General features: G+C 36.9%; 1 protein-coding gene across 2 annotated transcripts in view; it reads left to right on the forward strand.

The window, feature by feature from the left end:
* Positions 1-18,295, forward strand: part of Kitlg (KIT ligand) — an 86,067-nt gene extending 67,772 nt beyond the window's left edge. For both annotated transcript variants that reach the window (XM_027928904.2, XM_027928911.2), the window contains 4 exons: positions 4,940-5,049; positions 5,700-5,767; positions 6,855-6,931; positions 13,833-18,295. In XM_027928904.2, coding sequence (XP_027784705.1) covers positions 4,940-5,049; positions 5,700-5,767; positions 6,855-6,894 — 218 coding nt within the window. In that variant the 3' untranslated portion in view covers positions 6,895-6,931; positions 13,833-18,295. The remainder of the gene's footprint in view (positions 1-4,939; positions 5,050-5,699; positions 5,768-6,854; positions 6,932-13,832) is intronic.
* The last annotated feature ends 6,270 nt before the right edge of the window (positions 18,296-24,565 follow it).

Here is a 24,565-nt window from a genome sequence, read left to right on the forward strand (position 1 = left end):
TTGTTTTTAAACTTTCTTGGAGAGAGGGAGCAGCTAGTAGTCTTATTTTAACTTGTGGGGTTCGGGGGTGGTGGGGGAGCGGTGCTGGGAACCCAGGGCCTCACACATGCCAGACAGTGCTTTGCAACTAAACTATATCCTTAGCCCTTTTGAGACAGGGTCTCACTGAATTGCTCAGGGTCTTGCTAAGTTGCTGAGTCTAGCCTCTAACTTGCATTCTTCCTACCTCAGTCTCTTAAGTCACTGGGATTACAGGTTTGTGCTTCAGTGCCTGTTTTAGTAGCCTTATTTTTGAGGCCCAGGATTTCCGAGACATTTCTAGACTACTAAGAAAAATCTCAACAATTTTACTTGTCAGAACTCCTTTTTCCCCATTGGTATGTGACTGTCAAGGTCTCTGGTAAGATTATAGCAATTATAGCTTCCTAGGAGTTGTGTTTTTGCCCAGTTTTATGATGTCTCTCCGTGTGCATGTACAACTTATTATCTGACAAGTAGCTGAAGGTAACTTGTCTAGAGATCAGTGGTGCCACTTTGCACAGCTCTCTTCTTGCAAATAACCTAGCTCTATGGCCATGGCTGTATCAACAAATCTGAATTTGAACCTCTAACTCCCTATCTTGGTGAGCCCATTGAGACTTGGGCACTATCTTGCGCCTCTCAATTTGAAGGTGCCTCCCAGTCAGGAGTGCCAAAATCCAGACAGCCAGGACTATCATGGATCTTACTTTATATATTTTTCCTCTTAGGAATTACACTTTTGGACTTCATGTCAGCTGATTTCTGAAAAAAATTGCTTTGTAAAATTTGTCCAGAATTATAATTACTTATGTTGGGAAGGCTAGCCCACTACCATCATGGGTGGAAGCAAAAGTCTTTCCTATTGACTTTCAAAGAAACTGAATGTAAAAATTCTATTCAGTCCTGAGCCCCTGAGCCTGAAGGTACTTTTTTAAATTGCAAGATGAATGGACAGCCTTTTGTTTGTTTGTTTTGTTTTTTAATTTGTTGTGCTTTTTTTTCCTTTTTAAAAAAATATGGATCTTGCATTGTCAACAGCTTTTGGCTAGGTATAATGTCACTCATAAATGTGCCACTTAGACACCAATGCACAAGTCAATATTTGTTGTGTTCACATTCTAAACAGCAGAGATGTAAATAAAATGTCTAGTAGGGTAAATGATATGTATAACAAACAAATTCTATAAATTTTTTTACTTGAAGAATAAAGGAGATGGGATTTTTGGGGGGGTAGGGAAGGCTCAGAGAAATTTGAAAAAGGCATGATAGTTTTTAGGGAGAAGACTTAAAACCTGGCCATGAGAGAGGGTCAGAGCATATGAAAGGTGAGAGTATATAAGGGAGACTCATGGGATAATAAACAAGCATACTATTTATACAAAGAAAATTACATGTACAATGTAATAGTAACATCCTTTATGCCAAGTAAAAATATGTCTAAGAGTTATTTAGGTCTGAGGTCCTTACAAACTGTGTAAATTATATGGAAAGAAATCCTTACCTTGACATTACCCTGTACATCTTCTACAAATAGTTTTGAACCCAACCACCTGGACTCACATGGTGCCCGTAGCTCTTGGCTTGCTGTGTGACCTTAAACAAATTACTTAAACCCTCTGACTTCTCAGTCAATTGGCAGGTGATGACACCTCCTTCACAGAGTTTCTATGAGTTGTAAATGAGTTAGTACACGTGTTAGAGGTGTTAGAGGCATGCCTGTCATCTAGTTAAGAGTTTGTCAGTGATTATGAGAATGATTTGATGCAGTAAGACCTCAGATCAGTAATTATTATAAGCACTTGGTTTGGGATCTGCATCTAGAAGGATTTGCCTGTTTTCTAAGCACCAAAAGACCCATGTTCATTGGTGTGGAGTTCCTAAGCAGGCTTACTCTAAAAAGAAGTTTAGCAAGATAGTCAAACTGGGGCCCTCTACCACTGAGCTATATCCTCAGCACTTTTTAATTTTTATCTTTGAGACAGGGTCTCACTAAGTTGCACGGGCTGGCCTCCAATATGTGATCCTCCTGTCTCAGCCTCCCAGATCGCTGGGATTAGAGGTTTTCATCAACACACCTGGCCACAGCACTATTTGTTTTGTGTGTTCTATTTTTCTAGTTTTCAATTATTATTAATCAAATTAGACAAGTCAGTTCTTAAGCAGTTTGAACAGTGGACAGTCTCAGTAATAATGAGGCACAATTAATACAGTAATAACCCAGGAGTTTGGGATTACTCAAATCTTGTCCAGATGAGCTCTCCCTCTCCGCAAAGTCTCTGCAACCATTCTTTGGATAAAAGTAAATCTTTGCTACCACCATTTGGGTTTTGAATCCAAATCCCCTTCATATGGGCTTTGAGGCAAGCAATTTTAACCTCATCAATTCCTGGTGGCAAGAGTGGGAGTCCTCCCTGAGGGATAAGCAAGCCTTTTATGATAAAGTGTTTGTTTTTTTCTGTCTCTGCAAAAGGGACCTAGTATCCCTGCAGAACTGAAGCCTTATGCATTCATGACTGAAATAACAAAAGTAAGGGTAACATTGACCTCTATTGGAAATAGAAGGCGCCACTCAATAGCTGTCAATTCATTCTTCTCCCTGTTTTTAGAGTCCCTGTCCTTTCCCCTGTCTTCTAGGAAGACTGTTGCTGCAGTATTAGCCCATAGCCTAGGGATGGAACTGTCAACTGATAGAAGTCACAGCACTACAGAGAGGAATGTGTGCTTTCCTTAGCAAGGACTCCCTCATGGCTGAGTTTGAAGCCCCTCCTTTAGCCCCTTCAACGTACCTGAGGAAGGCTCAAGGTAGTGAGTTCTAGAACAGCTCACCATCTGGTAATGTCTCTATGCCTTTTCTAGTGAGCCTGGTCTTTCTCCTGGTCTGAGTGGTAAAATCCAAGACGCTGGTTTGGCCTTTGGATAGAATAGGAGGAACAGGATGCTAGGCTGCCTTGATACCAACATCTGGTTAACCAAGCATTAGTCATGGAGCTCTCCTTAACAGCATCTTAACTTAGTGGAATTTTCCACTGGTTTGGGGGCAGAGTATCAATAACTTCCTTTGTTCATTCTCTGTACATTGGTTAGGGCCTCTCCAGGAAGTCACCTAATCAAATTCGTCATTATTATGCACTCAACAATCCCAATGGACAGTGGAGACCACAGCAGGCTGTTCACCAAGGAGCTTCCCAGAAACAAAGAACCAAATTATTTTAGATATTAATATTAAAATTCCTAAAATGGTAGTAATTGCTTTAAGCCTGAATCTATTTTCTCATAGAAAACACTTTTATAAATGGTACTTACATCCCAGACTATTTTAAGGAGGGTAATCTTCCTTAAAATAACTAAATTAATGTGATAATCAGTACTGCTTCAATTGTACCAAATCTCATTTTATCATTCAAGTTTATTTTGGTGAGAAAATTTATATTGAGGTCTAATTTGAGGTGCCTGAAACAGCATTTGTGGGACTATAAGATTTGTGGGACAAATCTGGAGTAGGCCAGAAGAACTATTAGTTCAATCTCAAGGAGGGGATTCTTGATTAGGTAAATGAGGACCCCACTTGCTATACATCCCTACCCAGCCCCAGGTACTTAATACTACATGCATATTCCTCACCATCCTCTCCCCTCCAACAACCACATATGCATGTGAGCACACATGCAAACATCTTATCAACAGAGTCTCTTTGGAAACAGGAGTCATGTGATCAGGAAATTTTCTGCTCCCAGCTCACAGATGCTAGGGAGTGGGAGGTGGGAGGAAATGGGCAATTCCTGTTCTCACTACAGTAGATAACACCTATATGCTACCTCTTAGATAAAATCCATGAGTTTATCTTTCTCCCCTTGTAGACATTGAGTAGCACACACAGTAAATTTGTTCTTTGTATTAGGTGTTTTAGGTGCGCTCGATGCTGACCCAAATACTGGTGAAAAATCAACTAGAAAGAGTTACTTTACCTTGAGTTAGTTTACATTTTGATCATCTAATGATTGGGAAATTTATAATTTCTAAATTCTTTGAAAGAAAACATCAAATTTAACTCTTACAAACCAACAAATATGTGTGTTTCCAAACAATTTGATCTTTGTAAGCAGGCATACAGAAAAATCTGTCAAAATTTTATTTATGTTTTATTTAATTCATGAATCACTCTGCCTATCATAGAAAAGGGAGGCAGGATCATGAAAGTTGCCCCAAGCCAATCCTGTGTGTCTTCTTTGTCACTAAGTTACTTTTTTTGACATACTTATTATAAGGCGACCCTGGTGGCTTCAACCATTCTCTGTTATATTGTTTCAAGCTTTCCCATGTAAAAAGTGAAAAATTCAACCAGTAGACCATCCATAGTAGTTGGCATTCAGTAAGTGTGTGTTGAAGGTATGAATGAGCAAATAACCATAATTATAAGCATGAAGTACCCAAATTACTGTAACTACAGTATACATTTAATGACTTTAAGATTTTCAGCCAGGTAGACTTCACTGAGTGTATACAGACCCTAATCCAGTTTTTAAAATGTTATCTTTAAAATCTGGGAATAAGATGGCAAGAGTGAGAAAGTGAAAAGACATTAGAAGATAAAGACATAGATAGAATTGTTTGATAGAGAACCCTTTCACCCCTGGAAGTATGCAAAGGCTGTGTTCCATGTGCATGAACATTAACCAACTTAAATCTCTTTCTCTCTGTGTGGTTTCTTTCTTTTTAAAATGCATTCATCTTTTGGAGATTAATGGACTTACATTGTCTTGCAAAAATAAAACTCAAGAGAAAAAAATCAGACTTTTGAGTACTTTAAGCAAATATAGGTCAAGAGTACATATGGAAACACTTGAGAACAACCACAGGGTAAGAGGAAAACCTGTAGGATGGATCCTCTGGATTCACGACTGTGTTCTTTAAATCACAGGGAAAGCAGCAAATTCCATCGAAGACCCCAGCCTGCAATGGGCAGCCATGGCTTTGCCAGCATTCTTTTCTCTTGTAATTGGCTTTGCTTTTGGAGCCTTATACTGGAAGGTAAGTTTGCTATTTTCCTCTTGATCAATTTTACATATTTATTTGTTCATACTTTATATACATATCACTAGCAATCTTCCCTTTTCCAAAAAAAGATCCTGTTGAGAAAACAATGCATCTTACCTTAACTTATAGTCTCAACAAAATTTAAATTTTAGAGAAGTTTTCACTGTTCCTCATGCTTTGGAGATAATCCCTCTGGCTAAGAACACCTGTAGTCTACAGCACAATGCTTAAAGAACAGGATCAGGATCGGGCTTAAGAGTTGAACTAAATATAAAAAGGAAGAAAATATGATGGGAATCATACAATATGCGTAATAACCAAATAAATGCCATTTGCATTAGTGCTCTTTTGTTCTCTTATTGAAGCCTGTCTGAAATTATAAAATGTGCTAAATCATTATGACTCCGCTTTTAGAAACGTCTTTTGAATTTGATTACTGCTCAAATCTGACAGTTTCTTTTTTTACTCTTTCACCCCAACATCCTAAAAATGTTGAGTTGATATCACATGCACTTTTCATAACTTTTTGCTGCAAAAATATTTTGCATGCTGAAAAAACTGTTACAGAACTATTGACATTAAGATAAAAGACCACCTACCTCTTAACTTCATTTTTATAATATATGTCTTTGCTCTTTTTCCAGAAGAGACAACCAAATCTCACAAGGGCAGGTGAAAATATACAGATTAACGAAGAGGATAATGAGATAAGGTATTGTGTTTTGTTAAATGTGTTCACAAGCAGGCTCGACATTGTCATTACTAGGTATTGTGCATGCACATGCTCATTACATCTTTGAGAAGTTGTTAATCTTATGATGAAGGTTCGTGATGTGTCCCAAATCCTCTTCTATGACTCTGACCTTTCACTGTCTCTTCAGCCTTACATTATTTACCTGTATAACACCTTCTCATAATTATCTCTTAGGTACCTTTGCTTATTCTTTCTTTTCTACACTATCACAAAGAAATACAGTTCTTTGGCTGAGTCATCTCTGTCACTCTCTGTATTATTTGTTGTCTAAATTGCTGCCACAGAATCTCTAGCCCTTCTAAATTCAGTCTTTGTTATATTCTTCCTTAAATCCTTGTCTGAAATGTCATTTCCTCTTCAAAATGTTTTTATTGACTTTCTCTTGCTTACTTTATATGTTTTATGTCACTCTGATTTTAAGAGCCTTTAACTTTTCTCAACATGCATTATTATAGCTGACCTTGATAACTCTTGTACCATACTCCATATCTCCCAGGAATAATATTTCATTTTTATTTACCTGTGGTTGTAATTTTCAAAATGGATTTTTGTGTGTATGTTGTACTGTGGGTCAAACCCAAGGCCTTGCCATGCTAGTCAAGTGTTCTACCAGCTACATCCCAACCCTTTTTATATTTTATTTTGACACAGGGTCTCACTAAATTGTATGGGCTGGCCTTGAACTTGAGATCCTCCTCCCTCCACCTCCCAAATAGCTGATATGAAAGCCAATGTGCCCAGCAGTTTCAACATGTTACTTTCTCTCATTGTGTCTGTGTCTATGTACACGCATATTAAGTGCACATAAGCATCTTTAATATGTACTTAAAAGAGTTTTTTTTTTTTATCTTCTTGGGAAGACTGTTGAGACAGATAAAGTTACCTTCTTTCCTGTAGTTGTATTTCTGAAGTTAAGGTTCCCCACCCAATTTTGCAGTGTTTTGCTACTTTATTTACAGATAAATAGCCTTTTACAATACCCAGATTATACCATACTTCAGAATCTCTGACTGAAAGCACATAAAGAATTTTTCTTGTTTTTCAGTATGTTGCAAGAAAAAGAGAGAGAGTTTCAAGAAGTGTAATCGTGGCTTGTATCAACACTGTTACCTTCATACATTGGTAAGTTTGTACAATTCAGGCTGAAATATTTAGTAAGAACTATATAACATCTTAGAGGCCATAATTTAGAAACAAACTTTATTGTTATATCCTCTATCAAGCAGATGTCAGTATTTTAACAGAAGTTGTAACATAATTGAGTTGTGCATATCTTACTCTTTGTGTATTCTCAAGTTTTCAGAGATAAAGCAGGGTTAGTCCTGATTCATCTTATATGGGAGATATACAAAAAAATTAACAGCTGACATTTACTTGGAGTATATTTGAGGTTAAAAAAACTAGACAAAAGAAATAGAGCAAATTAGGAGTAAAATAAAATATGATTAGTAGAGGAAAAATAAATAAAACCAATTTCATTTAGGTGGAACCACCATAACATGACAGTGTCAACATTTGATAGGTGCTAAAGAAGAGAAAACCAAAAATGTTTCTCTGCCACTTTAAGGAAGAGGAAAAAAAGTAAAAATATTGTACAGTCAGCAGAGTAAAACTATCAAAAGAAAGAGCCACCTGTCACATGACTGGTAGTAAGTATGGCTCATTGCAATCCAGAGAGCAGGATGCACTGAGGATAAACCAGTGACAGATACCTGCTGTGCTTGTGTGGTATGGGGAGGGACTGTGCAAGGAAGGAGAGTAAGGCTTGGCCCAAAGGGCCCAATGTTCATCATCTCCTGACCTGTCTATTTTCCCTGCTCCCAAGCTGTAGATGTAGTTAGGGGACACCTCAATGGCATTAGTTAGATCAAGTATCAATTCATGTCCTCCCCAACTTCCATTTCTGCTGCCTGGCTCTAAGTGTGCTCTTGGTCCTTGAATCCTGAGCACATCAACTCAGTGGTATACGAAGGACCTTGATTCCTCCCTGCACTGCCTGGTCTCAGAGGACCGTGCACTCTTGGAGCTTATTCTCAATGCTGTCTGTGCTGAGCCTTCCTCTTCCTTACTGACCTTCCAGCTTTCACTTCTGTCCCAGATTCAGACATTTATCTCCAGATTGAGTCTTCCCCCCCAGGGAGCTGGGCTAAAGTCTCTTGCTTCCTCTAGGAACTCACTTTTATTGTTTTAAAAGATCATTCTTCAGCCACTCAACATAATATGATATTGTAATTGCTGAGCCTATTTCTTGAACACTTAATCCTGTTGCTGCAAACACTTCTTTATTTTCCTTCAATCATAGCGTCAGTCCCTGTGTCCAAAGCATGGATAGCACTCTCTTCTATTCCCATCTTAGCTTCTTTCTTGGCTCATTTTTTTTTTCTATTCTTTGCTGGACCCTTTCTATTTTCTAGAGCAATATTAACCAACCAGAAATCATTGTTTTTTTGGCAGCCCTTTTCTCTGTCCTTTAATCCCAACTCAAGCCTCATTATTTCTTTCCTGCCCTTTCAGTTCTCTTAAGCAAGACGTCCATAAACCACACATTAAATGGCTCATTGGTTCATAAAAGCTCAATTACTGACCTCTGTTGTTTGGATTTGGAAGGCATTGTGGGGATTCTGTTTGGGCACACAGATTTTCAGTCATGTGACTTTAATTGTGGCATTTGTCCTGTGACATTTGGAGAATGAGTTATGACAGGGAAACCCAGGCCACCTGTTTAAGAGGGAGAAAGAAGGCATTTTTTTTCTAAATTTATTTTTTAGTTGTAGTTGGATTCAATACTTTTATTTTATGTATTTATTTTTATGTGATGCTGAGGATCCAACCCAGGGCCTCGCACATGCTAGGTGAGCGCTATACCGCTGAGCCACAACCCCAGCCCAGAAAGAAGGCATTTTAAAACAACATAGTCAAAAAACTTATGCATATTTCTACTAGTCAGATAGCATGCAGGGACAGGAGCTGTATCTGCCTGGCTTTTGCTGTATCCTCAGCAAAAATGTGTTGTTTGTGCATTGTCGACACTTGATAAATGTTTGCTAAATGAGAGACTGAGTGAATGAGTGAATGAATGAGGCCTATATAAAAATTTAACTGAGTGGTAAGGTAGATAGTTCTGAAGTAGGGCTTGTTTCTATCATGTGTCTGTGTATATATGTGTGTGTTTACTTTGTTGGTTTTGGTCAATGGGACAGTAAGATGTGCACATCAAGGAGGAATATAGTTATATGAAAAGTCTACTGTTAATTTTATTTTCCTTAAAAGTATGAAATATTACTTGTAGATATAATAAATCAAATTAGACAAGTAAAAGAAGCCCCAAATTGTTCAGAAATAAACTTGTCATACCTACTGAGCAGTTAATGTAAAATGGATGGTGGTTGTTATAAGTCAGAAACTGATTCTCCTTCATAGAGTCCCTTACTCCATCTCTACAAAGCCCTCTCAAGGGCCAGCGTGGATATCTCCACTCCACCCCCCAAAATCTGACTTCCCACTATAAGGAATCTCTATTGTGACTCAGGTTACATTTCACATGACTCATGGTTACTTAGACATTTTGTGTCTTTTTGAAACCATAAGCTCTCAGAGAGCAGTATTTGTTTCTTTTAATTTTGGAATTCCACTAAATCATATTACTTATACTTTGTACATACAAGTAGTGAATAAATACTTGTTGAATAAATGAATGAAGAGATGAATGAATATCTCAAAGAATGGTAATAATAATGTGAGCATAACACTTATGGAAATAAAAAGACAAACTTGAGTATTTATGTGGTTAAATAAGAATTCAAGTGCTGAGAGAAAAGTAGGGAATAGTTAGGGCAGGGAAGCATCTCGTCACCACGAACTGCAAATCCCAAAGTCAAAATATGTGTATATCATTTTTAACAACTTATTGACTACCATGGTATACAGTAAAGCCTACACTGTGGCCTGTGCCAATACAGGTTAAAAACACTCCAGGGGTCTTTAAGTCTACTTAGGTAAGATTGTGATACAGGGAAAGGCTCAAGAGAGCAAAATATGATGTGCAGAACAGGAAATCATCCAATAATAGTAAAAATAGTAACAAGTGACAAGATAGAAAAAAATGTGGAATTGTAATTATTTATTTTAAAAAATTAGTTGTAATTTAGATTGTAATTGCTCTCTTAGTTAACGAGGAAAGGGAAACACAGGGAATGGCTCAAGTTTATGATATGGATTTCTGCTTGAAATAGAAATTCCACTAACTAAAAGCAAATCAAGGCAAACATTGGAACACTAAAATATAAATCATATGGAATAGTTAATTCTCCAAAGGAAATAACCCATAATTTGGAAACAAAAGATTAGAAGGATCTAATATTGAAATATAAGGAAAGAAAATGGAAGGAATTAAGTAATGAGCTAGAAACAAAAATAGTGGCTTCTACTGAAATTGTGTTTATTTGTCATCAAACATGAAAACATTTACATGAGAAATTAAGGATCTACTTTTTTCACCTGGCTAATGCCAATATCCATATGTGGCTGTGTACAAGATCTCTTCATGTATTCGGTTGTATGTAGCACAATTTAAAAGATAGAAAATCTAAATAACTTAACATTAAAAGCTGCATTTATATTAGTATACTTTGGGAAAGTTTTGCTCTTTATTCTTCCACAAATGTGATTATAACAAACTTTCATATGCGCATTGGTGGACACAAAGCTTAATGGGATCGAGTTATGTCAAATTGTATAGCCTACAAAAGGCAATAAGACATATGTATAATAACCAGTTCTAAAAGTAAACTATAAGATTATGAAGTTTAGAAGATAACTAAAGGAGTTGACAAAATGCAATCAGAGATCAGAGTTGGAGCTTTTGCCTATGGTTGTACACGGTGTGAATCAACTCTAGATGTTGGTGTGGATGGCGTCCCTTAGAATTATTCCATACACAAGCATATATGGCTCACCTTATTGAAAGGGACAGAGAAATCACGAAGAACAAAAGGACTTTGTTTTGTCAGTGACGGAGGTGGCATTAGGTCTTGGATGATTGGTAAGATTTTATTGTTTCTAAGAAAGGGTTCACCTAGATACTGCAAATGGCATAAACTAAGTCAGGAAGGCCCAAAAGTATAAACTGTGTTTAAAGGTCACTTTGTACAGCTGGTCACACATAAAAGGTTAAAATGCTGAGAAGAAAGGTGGGCATCATTTTGAAAGGTGGTCTTAATTAGGACTATAGCTTATGTTCCATCAGACAATCTAAAGAGCTGTTTGAGAGGTTAGAAAAGAGGTAGGTGACACAGTCACAGCAAAGGTTTAGGAAAAGTAATTGGGATGGTTTAGCCAGGATGGGAATATTTAAGTGGAGGATAGAAGACTATCTAAGAGGCCCTGTCTTCCAGTTGGATGTAAGAAAATGACCACCTGAATGGACATAGGAAAGTATAGACAGTTTTGGAGATATTGCAATAAAAGAATCATCAACAAATCCTAGCTTCAAATGGCATTTGAAGTTTGACAGGATCCAACAATGATTTGGGACCTAGCAGCTAGCAGTGTTATTGAAAGAAAAAGGGAGGTTAGGAGAAGGTGTTTACATATTGTTGAAACTGACCAGTGGCCAAATGTGTCAGTTGAGATTTGGAATTTGGGAATCATCTACAAAATTTCTTGAGACCTTGAGAGTAAGACTCAGGTCCTTGGTTACAGAGAAGGCCCAGTCCAGTTTATAATAAATGCAGCATGTGCTCAGTTAGCAGTTTCTTGACTTACACAGCCTGGTAAGTGGAGAAATACATTCTCATTGTAGGTAAGGCATGTCGAGAGATTCATTTAAAAAAAAAAAAAAAAAAAAGCAAGCTAACATGAGAAAGTAGATCTTAGAAATGGAATAAGGACAAGCTCAAGTCAAGTCTGGACCTTTAGGTCACAGGATTTGGGAATGGTAGATTCCTAGTTATCAAGATCTCTGACTCTTTACCAGAGATTTTCTAAAAGTTTCTTGAGCTTTGGGAATGGTGTTTTTGAGCTTTCTTTCACAGCCACATTATAAAGTAGAGTATTAGAAAGGGTTAGACCTGAGTCCAAGTCTTGGATCTGTAACTTAACTAATTATAGGATCTTAGGTAAGTCAGTGAGTGTCTTTTAACCCTTGGTTTCTCATATACTAAAAATGGTATAAACTAAATCAGAAAAAAAAAAAAAAACTACAAACTGCGGTCAGAGGTCACTTTGATATTTGGTCAACAATGTACCACATATTTGATGGTGGTCCCATAAGATTATAATAAACCTAAGTGTGCAGCAGGCTATGCCATCTTGGTTGATACAAGTATGCTCTATGATATTTGCACAACAACAAAACCACCTAATGACTCATTTCTCGGAACACATCCCCATCATTAAGCGACACATCACTATATCATGAGAGGATAATAATACTCATCCTGCTTATTGCATGAGGTTGTTATAAAAAAAATTCAGGGTATCATTACAAAAATTGTAGTTTAGTTCTATGTGAAAGCAGTTTTCAGCCTTAAAGTTTGTTTTCTTTACTAGGGGACCCAGGGACAAAATCAAAAATAGATTTTCAATCTTACTTCTTTACATTTAATTAACTCTAGAATCTAAAATTTTTTAGACCTTTAAAAAATAGTCTTTTGATTTTTTAGATTCCCTTTTGCTTTTCTAACATGCTTTATTTTTAAAATATCTTCTATATTTTGATTTTCTGAAGTTTTAAAGTCTCTTAATTTTTCTTTTTGGATTGAATTCTGCTTTCTTACATACCACTTCTCTAGTTTCTAGACCTCTCTGGTAAATTAATATGAAATAATATAGCTTTTTAGATGTATGACAAAAATACTAAAAATACTGCAATTATTATTCTTCACACTATGAAATTTTGTATATATTTTGTGTAATGATCGCAATATTTTGAAACCAGTAGTCGTTGAGTTTAGAATTGCTTAATAAGCACAAAAGTAAGAAAAGAGAGTATGTAGGGAAGAAGAGAAATGCAAAACAATTTATTTAGCAGATGTGATTGAAGATAAAAATGAAGGCACTCTAAATTTTTAAAAAAGTAGATAAGGATGTACAAAAACTTTACTGGAAAATTGAAAATCCTGGAAGCTCAGTGGTTTCCCGCCACTGAACAGATAAAACACAGTATATCATTTTGTGCTTCCCTAAATATAATAGGTTGTAGTGATGCCAAAATGAAACTCTCCCGGGACATTGTCAGTGTGTAGTGCCAGGATTTCTTTTTTTTTGAGTGGAAATATTAAAGGAGATATTGGTGCTGATATTTCCTCTGTTGGGAGAAGTGATTTATAGAACCTAACTAGATGGTCAGGATACTGGAGCTGCTTAGTGACTATGAAGCTGTTAGTTGTTAGTGGCCTCTGACCTGCTTCTCTACCTGTCCCAGGTATCTGTTTCATGTTATTCCCTCTATCTAGACTTCTTCACTCTTCATTCTCCAGACTCTGCTTAGTTCTTCACTGCTTCTCCGCACATCATTGGTCTATTACCTTTTGTAGCCTTGCTAGAGAAACTCCGACCTAAAGAGATTGATAAATCTCTCATCACACACTGAGATAACTGGTGGTGTCCCTGAGATAATTGGTGGTAAGAAAGCCAAAGGGAACTCATGTGTCCATTTTTATGTTCAACAAATATTTACTGAGTGTATACTATGTATCAGGCCACTGTTAATAGAAGTTGAGGCATAACAGTAAAAATGATAGACAGTTCCCTGCCCTTATGGAGTTTATATTCTAATGGAAGGATGTAGGCAATAAATAAGATCATTTCAGATAATGTTAAGTGTTCCCAGGGAGATCAGAGAGGGTGGGCTGATCACTACAGCTAAGAAAATAATTTATCCATTTCTTTAAGGTGAAGTGTAACAGATTATAAATCTGTTACTCATTCTGGGGCTTTGTATGAATTTAGCTATTGAAAAAAGAAGGCAAAAAGAAAACACACCATAATCTCTCTCTCTTTTTTTTTTCCCCTTTCCCTCTAGGCTGGTAACAGTTCATGTTTGCTTCATTAATGAAGCAGCTTTAAACAAATTCCTATTCTGTCTGAAGTGACAGACCTCATCTTTATCTGTTCTCGCTACCCATGACTTTATATGGATGATTCAGAAATTGGAACAGAGTGTTTTACTGTGAAACTGGCAATGCATTAATCATCTATAAAGAAGAACTTGCATGGAGCAGGACTCTATTTCAGGACCTGGGGGTCTTGTGGTCTCATTCAGAACTTGCAAGTGATGATGGGCGAGAAAGCATGTGTCCCAGTCTGCAGGCACCATTTTTGCGGCTCCAGAAATGTCTAAGTGCTGAGAAACCACACGGCTTTACTCTACAGTTACCACCTGAAGCCTGTAGTCGTTCTGGTCTCTGCAAGTAGATGTCAGCCGGGATAGTAGGGGGAATACATTTTTTTCTAAAAGGGATCTAGAAAACTATCTTAAAAAAAAAAAGAGTAAAATCTCAGTTGTATCAGCTACGGTCAGGTGTGGGAAGCCGTGGGAACAGGGGGGTTGGAACAGGTGTTCAGTCTTGTAGTTCCTGATTAAAAAGAAGGGTCTGGTCCTGATCTCTTCTGACACAGACATGCACACCCATATCCCACTAGATTCATGGACATGGTGGCTGGCTGGTTCTATCTATGCAGGGGAGTCAGTGCTGAATTAGAACCATAATGCTTTGGCATAGGGAAGACTCTCAGCATCGTCCCAGGAAGAATCTATGAACACTGCCCAGCAGAAGAATGTTCCCAGGAGGATCTTTGGCACCCCTCGTGAAGTTGGCCTTTTCTCTTGACCATTCTATAGCATGTAAATTGTGTTTGCAAAATATATTATGACAGGCTTATATTCTAAAACTATCACACAGTTGTGTAAATGGACTTGAGAGAAAATGCTGAATGTACGAAGGTCCCATTTTCAATTTCCACCATGGGAGAGAGTAAAAAGTAAATTATGATATTTAGCATCTAAGGTTAGAAAACCATACCCACATGCTAAATGGGTATTGAAAAACTAGGTTACTTGGCTTTTACAAGAATGCAAGGAATCAGGAAACTTTATTTATAGTATAATCACCATTATCTGTTTAAAGGAACCATTTATTTAAAATCAGGCACTCTATATTCATTAAGGTTTATGGATTAAAAATAAACAAAAAGAGAGCTTTATGTAGTTATGCATGTCAGTTTGCTATTTAAAATGTGTGATGGCGTTTGTCATGTTAAGAGTGAAATCGGCAGAATTCCCAATATGTAAATTGTACTTTTAAGCCAGAATTTGTAAGACATTATGTTAATTCCCCTGGTCAATTTTTTAATAGTTGAAAGAACTTCTGACTAAAATCAAAGAATGATTTTTCTTAGAGTTTTTACTTTGATAAGGTTCTTCTTGCAGATCATGAACAAATACATAAAAGAATCCAAAGCTTTTCATTCTAAATCCTTGTGATAACACCAGTGCCATGTACTATAACCATAAGCTGACCATTTTCAATGTAGTTATACAAAAGGGCATGAAAAATTAACTGCTAGCTTTCCTTTGATTTCAAAGGTCCAAGAATTTCTAATGTAGTTGGATTGTAGCTCGTCTTCACAGCTAATCTACATACAGTTTCAGTACGTGGCCTTTGCTCTTTTTTTATACCAAAGAGCTCAGCTGATTTCTAGGGTCCCTTTCTTGTCCAACGTGCTGTGCTTCCTCAAGTGCAGGCCATTTCTTTAAGATACAATCCAAGTGCATTGGGAAGCTGCATTAACTTGTTCAGGTCCTCAGATACCCCGTGGTACAAATGATTAGTAATAAAATTAGAGATCAGTTTAATTGCTGAAAGGACCTAGCTCAGTGTGTGGCATTGATTGTTTTGAGGAAAATAGACATAGGTTAACATGAGTTTTAGGTGTAGGTGGTATATAGATGGAAAAGATTGATACTTCTCAGTCTAATAGCTTGATTTATTTATGGTTTCAGTTTCCTTGGGCATGTGAAAATGCTATTTCCTAGCTTGAGAGTTCGTTAAATATAGTTTTGTTCTCAAAGCTAGTAGTTGGATTTTAACAGTGAAGGACATGATAATAATCAATAGAGCTAAGTAAACAAACTTAGCAGGTTATGAAATCTGACATGGTAAAGAGGGAAGAGTGTATCCTGTCTATTAAATGTATTGGTTCATTGAGAGTTACATGGATTGCCAATTTTTGAAACACTAAAGTATAATAAAACGCATGAATAATAGAAAAATGCTCAACATTATTTTGGATGCTAGCTGCTTGGACATTAACTATGTCATATCTGCTTTGAGATTAAAAATTACATATATGTAGATATATAAATATATATATCTTTGCTTATTTTATCCCATATGTGTTCAAATATCCTTTATTATAAATTATGGAAAACTTACACTGAGATGATAAACCATGAAATCACCTTTGAAATTGGTGCCATGTATCTAATAGTTCTCTCTTGTAATATTTCAAAATTGTCTTTTAATTAAAATGATCTCATATGTCTGCAGATTCTCAATTATACTGAAAGCTCTGCACCTCTTTGGTAGAAACCACGTCTGTAATAAAACAGGCTCTGTGATAAATGGGGCCTGCCTGCCCAGTGCTAGTGAAGTGATCTTCTTAGATATGGTTTTATAATCTAATGTGCTTGCCACACTGCCACTTTTAATGAGTCAGAGGCAAATTGATTTTTTATTACAATAATAGAACAAGTAAACTAGCTCTTTAAAAATGATTACTTTTGTGAAAAAATGAAAATATGAACAAGTATATGTCCACAATGAAGTATTTGCTTTTAGTAAGAACTAGACAGACACATTTCACTGAGCATTAAGGTATCTAGAGAAACTTTGTAGCATATTTTGCTGTTCTAATTCTAATTGGGGTTAGAAATGAACAGAAAAATCCATTCTGAAATCATGGATATTTCCTAATGTCCTTCTGCAGCTAGGTTTTGGTTTCAAAATCTAATTCTAATATGGAGCTTCTAGTCATTCCGTATCTATTCTTCATTCAGAAATGTATCCTTCATAAAGGCAGTTTGGTATAGTGGTATGGATGTTGGAAAAGATTTTCAGGAGCCTCTACTCTGCCTTTGTGGCAAATGACCTTCCTTCTTTTGATCTCATTTTTCAAATGACCTTCCTTCTTTTGATCTCATTTTTCTGTTCATCTGTACGGTAAACTTGGAGGTTGCTTCTCTTCTCTGAGGGTGAGTCCTTATTGCTTATGATGGACAAAGCAGAAAATAGAACAGAAACTCTCCCATACAAACATCCAACTATGATCTCTGAATAAGCATCTTGACCTTAAATAGTCATTGCTGTTTTTTTTTCTAATGTAAATAGGGTCCATTAGTAAAAGTGAAATTCAGTCTCAAGTAGGGTGAATTGGGTAACCATTTACATGAGAGATGGCTTTTATCTTTGCTTAAATAAATATTTTGGATCACCTCTGAGGAATGAAAACAAGTAGTACATTTTAGTAAGGAAGAGATAAAAGGAGATGCATATAACATTAGGAAATACACCAAATTAAGCCTTTAAATGTCCTTATTTTATTGAAAGCTCACAATAGAAGATGTAAGATGCTCATAAAGTTTATACATGCCAAAAGATATTTTAGGACCAATATATAAAAGGATAATCCATAAATTACATTTTAGATTTGGACGGTGGGACAAGAATTTTAAAGTGAGCCAGCTTATCTTTGAAATAACATTATTTTGAAATTGGCTTTAAAATATTTTATTTGTGGATTTTGATCACACAATTCATAGGGTTGCTGCTTTCCATTAACTAATCTTGAAATGCCTTTTTAAAGACAAATAATGGTACTTTCATTTTATAGCAAGGTGTTTCAGAAGTAATCCATATTAAAATGGATGCTTATGATCCTAAAATGTTTGCTAAGCATTGTAAAAATGTACAACTGCCATCTCCAACTACATTTTATAATGTTATTTTTTAATAAAATTAAGATAATAATTGTTGAAAATAAAAACCATGGTGTTTTCATTTACTTGATTTCTGACCTGTAAGACTTAATGTAATTTTCCAATTGAAATAGCCTATTTCCTGTACTCTAAGGATCAATGTGTGATTATAGTGTCCACTTGCCACTGTTTTCTAAATCATTGGACTTGAAAAGTATTCAGATATTTAGATGGATGCACAGATGTATCTCTAGTTCAGTCATAGATTGGAGTTTGCATATTGTAATGTAAATGTATGTCAACACTATTCTAAATAGTTTTATTATGACTGAAGTTTAATTAAATAAAAAAGGTTGTAAAATGTGATGTGTATGTGTATATACTGTATGTGTACTTTTTAAAATAGGTATGTGTCCTGACCCTTTTTTATACAGGTTTGACTTTGAAATTACATTATATATACATATACTTTATTGTTCTAAATAAAGAATTTTATGCACTATGGTAAATTTGCCCTGTCATTTAATATCTTAAGGAGATCACACATGTTCACAGCATGGCTGGGTATCTCGCTTATATTCAGCTTACAAACTTAATTCCATATTTTCTATGTAAACCTTTGTCGTCAATCTACATTGTAGAAATATGGATAAGAAATTGTAATTCAATAAAGTCATTAAAGTAAACAAAAGTAATCCAGGAAGATAAAGGTGTTTTAACACTTGATCTCAAGAGTTTTATAACAATTGGGAAAGATATGAAAATCAATGTAATACAAATGAGGTCACACTAAGTGACCACTTACATGCAAAACTGAGATCCAGTTTATGTTCTGGGGGACACAAAAGAAGGAAAAACGATGCAGAATTGGGGAGACGTGATAAAGTTGGTGTTCAGGCTCAGACTTATGAGGATAACTCTAACTACAAATTTTGATAGAAAATGAAAATTAACCCTAGTCTTAGTAGCATTTTCCAAAGCAAAACTTGTAAAATTTCTCACCTTATTCTATCAACTCAAACAGCCCTGTCTTGAGCATAAACTGTATAAAGAGATAAGAGAAGACTCTTGGATGCCACAAAAAGAAATGCAGACACTATCTTAGGGTTCAAAAGAATGTGTGCTACTGAGAAAAGGAATGGCAAGACCAAACCCCATTATGGCTTCTGTGGTTTAGGCAGTAAACAAACATCCTGCTTAACCCCTAGTTGGTATATGACTCTGAAGACCACATCCTGCATCTTTATGACACCTTACTTATTTTTTTTCATCGCATTATTGAAGTAAAGTTGAAGTACAATAAAATGCACATATTTGAAGTATAGAATTCAATCAGTTTTGACAACTCTGTAACCAACACAATCAAGATAAAAAAAAAAAACATTTCCATTACTTTTTTGAATTTGAAATCATGTGGCCTTTGTTTCCTGCATGATTTATTACACTAGAAATCATCACCTTCAATAAATGGGATGGATTCAAAATAAAAATCTTCTTGGCAAAGGAAACAATAGCATGGAGAGAGAGCCTACAGAATGGGAGGAAATCTTTACCCCATGCACCTCAGATAGAGCATTCATCTCCAGGATACATAAAGAACTCAAAAAAACTTAACACCAAAAAAAACAGATAACACAATCAACAAATGGGCTGAGGAACTGAACAGACACTTCACAGAAAAAGAAATACAATCAACAAATATATGAAAAATATATTCAACATCTTAAGCAATTAATGAAATGCAAATCAAAACTACACTTGATCTCACTCCAGTCAGAATGACAATTATCAAGAATACAAGCAACAAAAAATGTTGGCAAGGATGTGGAGGAAAGGGAACCCTTATACATTGCTAGTAGGACTGCAAATTTGTGTAACCACTGTGAAAAGCAGTGTGGAGATTTCTTAAGAAACTCAAAATGGCACTACCATTTAACTCAATTATCCCACTATTTGGTTTATACCCAGAGGACTTAAAATCGGCATATTACAGTGATGTGGTCACATTAAAGTTTATAGCAGCTCAACTCATAATAGCTGTTATGTATAACTAATTAAAACAAATTTTTTAAAACGTGGCTAAGACAGAGGTTCTTTGGTTTTCTATCCCCTTTTTCTCCTTGCACACTTCTGGCTCTAATTTGGCTCCTCCGTTGCCACGGTAGCCAACAGTTTCAGAACACAGACTTCTGACAGTTCCTCTTAGTCACTGGACTCAGGATCTGAAGGACTTCATGTAGCCTGTGTCTGCCTCAGGAGTTGGCAGCATCTCTTTCCCACAGGAAGTCAGAAAAGCCAGACTTGACAGAGTCTCCAATGTGTGTGTGTGTGTGTGTGTGTGTGTGTGTGTGTGAGAGAGAGAGAGAGAGAGAGAGAGAGAGAGAGAGAGAGTCATTTGTGTGTATTCTCTTCCCCAGTGACCTACTGGTGTATCATAGGAAATGCTGGACTAAAGATGCCATCAGATGATGGGAGGATAGACATTTAAACAGCTGCATCTTTTCTAGAAAGTAATTTAGTATCAAATATCATAACTTTAATATATTTGTAATCTTTAATCCAATAGCCCAACCTATAGGACTATGAAAAGAGGAAGAAATTTGTGCATAAGGGGGTTTACTATTATTAATGAGACCATTGTTAATGGTCTTAAAAATCTAAGGGCCATAGGTCACCTAAATCAATGATCAATAATAAGTATTCACCAAAAAGAATTCATGAGAAAGTGATTAAGAATTACAAAATAGCCATATATATGTGTTTCCTGCAGGCTGTGCCATAAAAGTTATATCTCACTTTCTTTGATATGTCATCAATATATATATGGATGTGTGCATACATGTATAATTTGTACACATATGTATATATAAAGAAAAAGAAGATTATAAATGAATGCATGAAACTGTTTTCCTGATGGTTATCATTCCCCCTGGATGGTGGGATAAGGGTATTTACTTTCTTTTTTTTTTACTTTCCTGTATTATTCATGTTTTATACAACTATCTTTTATGATAGGTACTTCTTTCAACTGTAGTAAGAAGACCAAGCAAGAGAGGTATCAGCTGGTGATACTCAGTGCAGAGGGTTATTATACAATAAAATAAGTTTTTAAAGGGGAAAAACTGCCTCTTCTGCCCTTGACTGGAGAGTGCAAATACAGGATAGTTATGAGTGGAAAAAGGAAAAGATATGATTTGCTAAAGTACATGACTCTCTTCCCAATATCACCTGCTAATGTTTTTCTTCAAAAGTTTCCAGTGTTGAGGGAGACTGGGCATTTGAGTCCTTGGACTCCACGGAAGACTCATCCTTCAGCACCAACTTCCCTGACATGGAGCAATGCATTTCAGAATCCAAATCCAACCAGAGCCTCTCTGTAGGCTATTTCCCCTATGAGGACAGCATTGACTGTGAGGATACCATACCCTGTGAAGATGTGACTTCTGAGGGTTCTTCCTACCACTTCCTCCCTCCTGTCCAAGGGGTCAGGGGAACCAAAAGTGTAAGGAGACCCCTGGGGAGATGAAATCAAATTCAGGACAACTCAGAGAAGCTTGGCAGAGAAGCCATCAAGGTCTTGGATGCCTATCTGTCTGGCACCATGAAGACTCAGTAGCTATTTGGGCTCTAAAGAAAGAGTACCAGAAGGTGGACAAGTGCCCCCAGAAGAGGATAAACCAGACCCTCTGGGACCTGGATGATCTAATAAAAAAATCTTAAGCATTCTGGACAATCAGAAAGATGACCAAGGTGATGACCCTGTGCTCTCTGGTGCCCCTCAGGAGGAGGATCTCCAGCCATCCAGCAGTGTCTCTCCTCATATCTGTGAGGTCAGTCATCAGGAACTTGAAGCTTGTTAGAACTTGCCCAAGTGTAAACCACCCGAAAATGGAGACATCAACCAATTCCTAGAAGTGCCTCCTGGGCTTGAAGATGATGAAATTGTTGAGGTGAGCACAGAGCTGTCTCATCATAGAGCAAGGGTTAGACCTGGTGGGGGTGCCAGGCTGGACAGCATGGAGTCACTGTACCTGCTGTGAAACAGAGGTGGACCCCAGTGTCTGAGCAGATGAGCAGTGGGAAAAGGACAGCAGCAGTGTGGGGGAAATGCCAAGGAGCACTGAGAGAGAAAAGAGAGGGGAGCAACAAAGAGGAGGACTAATGATAACACAAATGTGTGTGTGTGTGTGTGTGTGTGTGTATAATGATTAATGAGTACTGAAACTTTGCATTTACAGTTGGCTATTTTGTTAAAAATATAAATCAGATATCCATAAATGAATCGATACTGATTCCATTGCTGTTGTCATTGTAAGTCTCTAACTCATCCTCTTTGTCTTGGCAGATGGAAAGCCAGGTAACCAGCACTGCAGAGACTTCCTCAGTCTCATCAGAGCCTTTGAAGCGGGGAGGACATGCCTTCAGATGAAGAAAACATGCTGTCTGAATTTCGGGTTTGGCTCCCACTGGCTCAAGAAGCGAGTGGTCTCCTCCCTACCAGGGAGAAAGCACTCCCATTCTGCTGGCACTAAAGAGAAGACATTTATTTGGAGGCAATAAAGTCCAATCTCAAGAATCTCTGTAGTTAGGAAACCCTATATACCCAGAATTTTAATCATTTTGATAGACCCTACTGTACAATTACCATGGTTTTATGATTTCCCAATAAACACAACAAATGTTCCTGTTATTTCTTTCTTCCTCCTCTTCTAGCATAACATCTGGGCCCAGGTTGAAAGAATGTATGTTGTCTGGAAGATCGAAATTCATTCTCAGGACATTTTAGGTAGTATTATTCTTCCTAAACAGAAGGCAAGATTTTTTTCTTTCTCCCTATACCCCTTCTTACTGTATTTCCCCCCTTTGGTCTATTTTTCATGCATTTAACCTCTTTTATCATTAACTCATACCTACACTGCCAGAAGGGAGCAGGACACCTGTGACTCCCCCATGGCTGGATGGTATTGGTGGAACTTCTGGGCCTTGAGCAAGTGGCAGCAGGTAGTGAGTCACTGGCAAGTTCACTTGAAGCAATAATGTTCAGACTCTCAGAAAGCAGTTCTGATGACCCTGGGGAATCAGACTGGTTCTAGCACGTTATTCTAAAATGTTCTGGCATGTTGATTGGTTCTAGCAAGTTGGCTGGCATAAGTAGTCCACGGAGGAGGAAGGTAAGGACTGTGGATGCTACTGCATCACCCTATGCCTGGTATTCTTCATTCCTAAGATGAGGGAGATGGTACCCCAGACCTCGGAGGGTTGTTGGGAGAAGGAATGAGATCAAAGAAGCCCTTGATAAATACTGTGGTTTCTGGTTGTGGTGGTGGTGTTCCTGAGGATCTCCCAGGAAGACCTGATTCAAGATGTAGCCAACAGAAAGATTTGGAGTCAACTCTCATGGAGCTATTTCCTGCACTAAAGCCATTTGACCAAAACTTAAGGTTTTCCGCAGATCTTGATTTATCCAAGTCTTCTCTCAACCCACTGCACTGTGGTCTCTGAAATTCCTTTGCAAGTATCATTAAAATTGTCCCCACAGGTCAACTTCTTTGAGGAAGCTTGGACTCATCCTTTTTGCTGACTCTTCCTGTGTTGCCAATTCACCTCCCCATGGCCACCATCATCTTCCTCACTCACCCACAGGTTCCCTTAAAGGTGGTCCTCTTCCAGCTTGTACTATACCCTGGTGACCTTCATTGTTCATACTGTGAAAAGCCTGAGTATTTAGTCTTAAAGGCCTTCCTTTCCTCTGTTTCACCCTCCTTATCTCCTTCCTGCCTTCCACAGACATTGAGCACATAGAAACCTCACTAGCTGAACATACCAAAAAAGATATCTGGATCTTTGGGCTCAAAGGGTTTCTTATTAAGAGTTAAAGCCATATAAACATGACTGTAATAGGTTGTGGGTGAGAGTAGTCTGTAACAGGTATAGGAAGGTCAAGAAAAATTCAACATGGGAGGCTTGATTTTGAAAGTTTTCATCTAAAGCATCACATGAAATACATTTATATTGGTATTTTTTCCCTGCATTTTTTATTGTTGAAATACATATAAAGTCTACCACTTCAATTGTTTTTATGTGTGCAATTCAGATGTATTGTTTATATCCCTACGTCCATATGTTTTATTCCCAAAGCAAAGCAATATATTAATATAAAATAGCATTAAAGCATGCATAAAGTAAACATTAAGTTGAGAATAATGTATGTGAGGGATGTGGGACACAAAGGGAACATCAAAGAGGGAAAACATGGGCCTAAGTTTTATCTATAATGTACTCTTATTAAAAAATAATGAATTAAATATGGCAAAATGTTAGGGCCTGACAATCTCAACTTTTATTATATCATTTTCCATATTCTAATGTATTTTTCTTATACCTTTTTTTATCTTGACTCAGTTTAAACTTCCAGAGAATTTGGAAGCAGACTGACAGGCATCCATGTATCCCACAGCCCACAGCTCCAATGCTGACATCTTACACAACTAGCACAATAAGCAGACCAGGATGTGAACTTTGGTGCAATACCATTAACTAAGACAAGGGCAATACTGGAATTGCCCCAGTTCTTTCACTAACGTCTTCTTCCTACTCTCAGATCTCATAATTCTACATCATGCACAACCAGAAGAATGAGAAGTTATACTCCATCTATATATCATGTGTCAAAATGCATTCTGTCATGTATAACAATAACAAAAAGTTTTTTTTTTTTTTAAAATGTTGCTTTTGGCAAGTCAGGTGACTACAGATTTATTTTTTTTTAAAGCAGGACA

The sequence above is a fragment of the Marmota flaviventris genome, chromosome 3, assembly GCF_047511675.1.
Source record: "Marmota flaviventris isolate mMarFla1 chromosome 3, mMarFla1.hap1, whole genome shotgun sequence".
Classification (NCBI taxonomy): Eukaryota; Metazoa; Chordata; class Mammalia; order Rodentia; family Sciuridae; genus Marmota; species Marmota flaviventris.